The sequence below is a fragment of the Enhydra lutris genome, unplaced genomic scaffold (assembly GCF_002288905.1).
Source record: "Enhydra lutris kenyoni isolate GAN:26980312 unplaced genomic scaffold, ASM228890v2 scaffoldscaffold59, whole genome shotgun sequence".
NCBI lineage: Eukaryota > Metazoa > Chordata > Mammalia > Carnivora > Mustelidae > Enhydra > Enhydra lutris.
The window spans coordinates 4,535,781-4,542,290 of NW_019154143.1; the positions used below are offsets into that span (position 1 = coordinate 4,535,781).

At 42.9% G+C, this 6,510-nt stretch overlaps 1 protein-coding gene across 7 annotated transcripts in view; it reads left to right on the forward strand.

Moving 5' to 3' along the window:
• Positions 1–6,510, forward strand: part of LOC111158363 (CEBPZ opposite strand) — a 49,940-nt gene that overhangs the window by 29,689 nt on the left and 13,741 nt on the right. For 2 of the 7 annotated variants that reach the window (XM_022520368.1, XM_022520362.1), the window contains exons 1-4: positions 2,093–2,190; positions 3,308–3,368; positions 4,694–4,809; positions 6,087–6,131. In XM_022520368.1, coding sequence (XP_022376076.1) covers positions 3,367–3,368; positions 4,694–4,809; positions 6,087–6,131 — 163 coding nt within the window. In that variant the 5' untranslated portion in view covers positions 2,093–2,190; positions 3,308–3,366. The other 5 variants (XM_022520363.1, XM_022520365.1, XM_022520366.1 and 2 more) reach the window with 5 other exon arrangements.

Sequence of the window (6,510 nt, forward strand, 5' to 3'; positions counted from 1 at the left end):
TCCACCAACTGAGCCAGTCAGGTGGCCCCTCCTTGACTCTTAATTGTCTAGATGAGTGGTGGAGGGAAACAGCAAGAATGATTGCATAATAACCTAGATTTATGATTATTTGTACTGCTGTGCTTTTGAGTGCAGGTGGGCCTCCAATTCTGTGCAGTCCCAGCTTCTGTTTAGTTCCTGGATCCACCCAAGCCCGAGGTAAGTGGTGGGGGACAGTTAGAGTGCACCTGGCTTAGCTCATGCTCCTGGTGGCATCAACAAAGGAGGTTTCTTTAAAGTTCCTTTCCTTGAGATTAAAGACATTGTTCCCTCTTAATTTTTTTTTCTTTTCACTTTTTTTCCTAGGCTATAGACTTATATCAGAGAGAGAGAGCGAGAGAGGAGAATTCTGGAAAGAAAGAGAGGGAGAGAGAAGTTGAGAGGATGAGAGAGAGAGAGAGGGAGAGTGAGAAAAAAGAAAACCAAAACAAAACTGGTGACCAAAAATGTCTAGGTTGATTGAACTATATAGTCTGATTAGTAAAGCAGGAAAGCAAGGATCAAGGCTTTTCCAAGAAGCCTTGGAAAGAAACTGAGGATTCTTGGAGGGGAGGTAGGTGGGAAGATGGGATAACTGGGTGATGGGCATTAAGGAGGGCACTTGATGGAATGAACACTGGGTGTGATATGTAACCGATAATCACTGAAAATAAAAAAGAAGCATATGGCTCTTGTGTGCCAGTTGGCCCAAGGCTGATTTTTAGGGGAAGGTAAATCGACTGCTCCTATGCCATCCCCCTCTTTATGTAGTACAGTGCCTCTTCAGGATTAAGTTGTGCTTTCCCCCTCTTCTTTAGCAAGAGAAGTGCTACTTCCTAGTGTAGTACAGGATTGAAATTTACTTTGGAATCCCACATATAGGGGGAGGGTGTAACCTCTTGGTATTTTGGGAGTTTTTAAAAACTGGCTTCCCTCTTCAGAAGTTGAACACCAGCAAGATAGAGGTGGATGCTGGAAACGTTCAGGGCCCAGGGCAGTTTAACTGGTGACACTTTGTCATCCTAGACTGGGGGTGATGGAGAAGCATTCCATTCCAGCACTGGGCAGCTGGCAAGCAGGAATCTTGCCCCCACTTCCCCAGCCTCAGGGACAGTGCTGCTAGAGGCTGTAGGTCCCCACTGCTCTGTGTCCTCCGGCCATCTGAAGGGATGGCTGGGCCATCACCAACATCCTGGGCTTCTCTTCTGCAGTAGGTGTCTTCTGGCACTAGTAGAAATGGGTCATCCAATCTCTGCAAACTTTTGTCAGGTGATTAAAAGAGCTTCATTCTGAGGATCCCAGACAGGTCACTCTTTCTCTTTCCGTGGGAGAATGGACAGCAAATTTCCTAGGTACTTGTTAATGATGAGATCCCTGCTGCCCCTGCTCTTATGACCACAACAGAGGACTGGAACTTTGGCTAACTTCTGTGCCTTGGACATGATGAAGCAAGGGAACTTCTTTCTGGTCGCTTGCATCCTTCTGCTAGAGTTAACAAATCAGGGTCACACTGGGAATGTACAGCCTCCCAAAGGAGACTTTGGGAGGGGTGGGTGCTGGAGACTTAGAGGAGGATGAACAGGACTTATGAACTGCGGAATTTGAGCATTTGCATTCCAGGGGTAGGGCTGCGGCAGGCTAGTTATGTCTGCCTACTGAAGTAGGTCTGCATTTCTAACAAGCTCGCAGGTGATGGCCATATTGCTGACTCTTGGAGACTATCACAACTTTGGTTGCAGAGTGTAGAAAAATAATTGAACACAGGTTTTTCGAGTCAATATCTTAAGTTCAAATCCAGTTTTGTCTCTTGTTAGCTCTGTGATTGTAGGCAGGGTAAAATTCTCTCTTTCTTTGTAAAATTAGACACTCACAGCACGTATTATGACATAGGGTTTTTGTGGGGATTAAATAAATTAACAGACAGCCCGCAGTTAGGATCTGCTCTCAGTAGGAAGAGCGCGATAAAAGGTAATTACGGTATGGGGGCGGGACCAAAGCCGGGAGGGGCGGGGCTTTGCCAAACCTTGCGCACGCGCAGTCCTGTGTGCCAGCTCCTCAGGTAAGAGAGGGATGACGGCTCGAGTTAGGCGTCCTCACTGGGGCTCGACAGAGCACGAAGTGGGGCCGGAGTTTGGGAGGCCTCGCCAAAGTTCTGGGGTCATACGGAAGAAGGTTGGGTGTCACTATATCCATTCAGCGGGAAGGCGCGGGACAGGCCCGAGTGTTTCCGGGTCGCAAGGCGGGCGACCTTGTCGCCGCGGTCGGGCGGTGCGGCCTGCGCTGCCCACTCGAGTTGGCTGCGGGCTGCGCGGGAGCGTCCGGGCAGGCAGGAGAACGCTGGGGGCCGCCGGGTGTGCACCGAAGACCCGGGGGACGGGGAGCCGCTAGGGCCTGAGGATCGCGGGTAGCCAGCCTGACGCGCTCTCGGAAGCCTCGCTGGTGCCTTGGTTCTGGACCGTGGGAACCTGGAAAAAGCGCTTCAGCTGATAAAACCCAGGGATGCTGAGAGACCTTGCTCTCCAACATGTAGAGTGCGAGAGACCTTGCCGTGTGATAAATCATTTTGCCTGAGAGGCTGAGGCGCGTCGTTTTCCAGCTGTAGCGCACAGACGAGGCGTTTTCCGACGCAGCATTGCACGTTTACGCTTGTGCACCCTGAGTCCGCTTCTCAGCCAGTGTCATGCAAACCCCGTGACACACAGCGCTGCTTTTCTTCGAGCCCATTGGAAGACTGCTTTGTTTCGTTTAAGTATCTACGTCTGTATGTAAAGTAGGCTCCACGCCCGACGCGGGGCTTGATCTTAGGACCCTGAGATGAAATCTGTGGTTCCCCTGACTGGGCCACCCAGGTTCCTCGAGCACTGCCTTGTTTTAAATTTCACCTAAATTCCATGCTTCTCCAAAATCCCGTCTAATCTTAGTCTTTCTCTGCCAGCTAGTAACCCAACTTTGTCGTGGACGGGTATGCCTTTGGTGGTCTTTATCGACCAGGCTTTATCAATCGTTAAAAACACCTTTCCTGAAGCTGAGGGACTTGTAATGTAAAATGTGTATATATATGTATTTTTAAAAGGTAAATGCTGTAACAGTGTTATTTGTACTTTATTTTTTGAACTCTTAACCTCACCTCCCAACAAAACAAAACCACATTTTACTAGGATTCCTTATATTGAGGACATTGCTGCAGGCACGCTTTATTTTTAACTTAAAATTTTTTTTTTCACCTATTGCACATTAAAAATTACCCCAAGAGAGATCCTTGTACTGATCATGACTTACTCCCTGTCAGGTACAGCATCGTAAACAGCAAAACAGTTCTCCCCACCCACTCACCTGCCTGTTGATTATATGTAAGTTCTTTTTTAACTTCCTCGGCTTCATTTTTTTTTTTAAGATAAAAATAATAAAGTTTTAGTCTTTTAGTCCCCAGGGTGATCACATTATCAAAATGAAGGAAGGGACACCTGATAAAGCAATTAATAGGATAATCCTACAAAAGTAGGGTATTTAATTACCCCACTCTCAGGCATTGTGAAAAGGAGTCAAGAGGAAATGGTGTAAATGCATGGTGGTGAGCAGACAGCTGGGACTGTAGAGTATTAGAGATCTTACTGTCTCCGCACAGAGGGCAGAGAACGGTTCGACAAAGAGCATACATTGGACAGTATCAAAATCCTGAGATTAGAAACGACTGATTTCTCCTGTTGTTGGGATTATAGGGAGGCAGAGTAAGAATTTGCATTTACATTTCATAGATTCAGTAAGAGTCATATGCTACTTTTTTTAAAGCTTACTATATAGCCCTTTCCCTTGTTCAGCTTTTACATTGGAGAAGGAGAATGAAGACTCAAACCCTTTTTTGGATTAGCTTTTATTTTAGTGAAAGGAAGAGAGTCAAGATCTAAAGTCTAGTTTGCCACTTACTGGGTGATGGTGGCTAGTTTTCCTCCTGGTCTAAGGGCATCTTGTACAGAAGTCATTTGGAGTTGCTTGCAAATGCACACTTTACTGGGATGCTAACCCTAGACTTGCTAAATCACAGTTGAGGGACTGGGGAACTGCAGGTTTAGGCTCAGAAATGTACATTTTTAACAAGTCTTTTGGGTGATGTAATTAGTTTCAAAATACTGTTAGAATAGCAGCTCCCCAGAACAAGTTGGTTTCTTTAACTTTATATGAAATGCTTGGGCTGTGGCACATAGTTCAAAATATGTTGTATAAATAAAACCTCCAGCTGTGAAACATAAACAATCACTTATAGAATAACCTTACTTTTGTAGGGTACTTTCAAAGAGTTTTCACATATGGCGCCTATTAGATCATATCTTACTTCCTAGCTTGGCTAAAAATAATGATTTACCTTGTCAATATTCTATTCTTAGGCAATTAAAAATCTTAATTCCATCAATTGTTAGTTCTTTTTACAGTGCTTTTTATCAGTTTCATCTCCTTTTTGTGCTTTTTCCATTGGTGTCTTTGGTTCATTGTGTGGGGTAGAGAATGAAAACTAGGACTGTGGGACATATCAAATACAAATAAGCATACAGTAACTTTAGGGTTTTAATCTCTAAATTATTCAGACTGTAGGAATGAATTGGAGTTGCTTTTGTCGAAAAGGTATTCACTTTGTGTATGCTCATTCAGGTTTACATGTATTTGTTATTGTTGAACTTAGGATGGCCCGCACTATGGAACCAGTGGCAAAGAAGATCTTTAAAGGAGTTTTAGTAGCTGAACTCTTGGGCGTTTTTGGAGCATATTTTTTATTTAATAAGATGAACACAAGCCAAGGTAATCCTAATTCAGTAGTTAATGTTTTCTAGGGGGGGTGTGCAGTTTGCTAATACATTGAGGTACTAAATAGCATTTTTAGAGAAATTGCTTCTTCAGTATATTAGGCATTTTGGGTTGCTGGAGGAGAGGGGTAGGGAATGGGGGGGTTAAATGATGGGCATTGGGGAGGGTATGTGTTGTGGTGAGCGCTGGGTGTTGTGTAAGATTGATGAATCACAGATCTGTACCTCTGAAAGAAGTAATACATTATATTAACACTAAATGTTAACCTTTTTATGGACGTAAGAAATTTGGTGTTAATTATTGTAGACTTAATGACTCTTCTCCCTAAATAATGTTACTTGTAGACTAGGGAAAATGTTTCATACTTGGATTTTACTTGTCTGGGGCACAGAGCAGGTGTCTGGTCTGGCTTAGTTTGGGAACACAGGTGGAAGAAATTCAGCCTGCTGCTTATACCTCATTGTTTCATAGACTGAGAATTAGTGGTGGAGCTGAGTTGTCAAGTAACCAGTTTCAAAAGCGATCAGAGTTCCTCCTCTGCTATCAATAACTGGGTACTTAAAACCTTTCCCATGCCACCAGCTGCCACTGAAAGTGCTGTAACACATTCTGGAGGGAAATTTTCTATTAGAGCCCTCAACTTTTAAAATGAGGAAATGCTGCTTCTCTTTCCCTAGAGCAGGAAATAGTAGTCCTGGGGGTGGTGGCCATCTTTGAAACTTGTCATTTGTCCTCTTAAGGTACTTCACTGAACACTGTGTTCTAGGATGCTCAGTCACTTGTGAAGTTTAAGTGTATAAAAGAAAACATCCGAACAGTATATAAAAACAAATTCAAGTTTCTAATTCCACAGCAAGGTAAAATGGAATCCAATATGTATTCCAGTATTCCATTTTACCTTGCTATGGAATTAGAAACTAGACTCTATCCGGTTTTTGAAGTTGATCTCAAACTTCATAGTTCTGTAAGAGAGTTACACAGTAACACGGAAAACTTACTTTTCTAAATAAATATTTCTAAATAAATTACATCATATATATAGGCCAAATTTGAAAAAGTCCAAAATAACTATGGGGGGGCAACATGCAAGGCAAGTGCAAATTACACCCAGTGCAGCAGAGGGTTCCTGATTACCAGGACCTTAACACACATTTCTTATCTATAGGATTCCTGTCTCATAGACCCTAAAACTAATGCTAAATTATGTGGCTCCATGTTTTAGTATGATGAATTTCTAGTCATGTCTAATTTTAAGACCTTTCTTTCATCAGATTTCAGGCAAATGATGAGCAAGAAATTTCCCTTCATCTTGGAAGGTAGGTTTTTCCTTAAGAGTATAAAACAACTTTTTCAGGCACCCTTTAAATTAAGGAATTTCTTTATGACCAATTAAGGGTTAAAAGGCTTTTTTTTTTTTTTTTTTGGGTGATGTCAGTTTCCAAGAAAAATTACTGTTTATCCCTATTTTAGCTCTTTTTGAGAACACATGGTGGCGGAAATTCTCTTGGAGATGAGTAGTTACCAGTGGTTGAAAACTTTGGAATAAAACATGTTTGAGGTGATGGTGACAAACCACAGCTTAAAACTACAGTGTGACCTCTGATTTGCTAATTTCTTGGAGCAGTTTCTTTGTCCAGTTGTGGTAATTGTCCACCTTATGAATAGTTGTAAGGGTTAAACAAGATGACATTATGT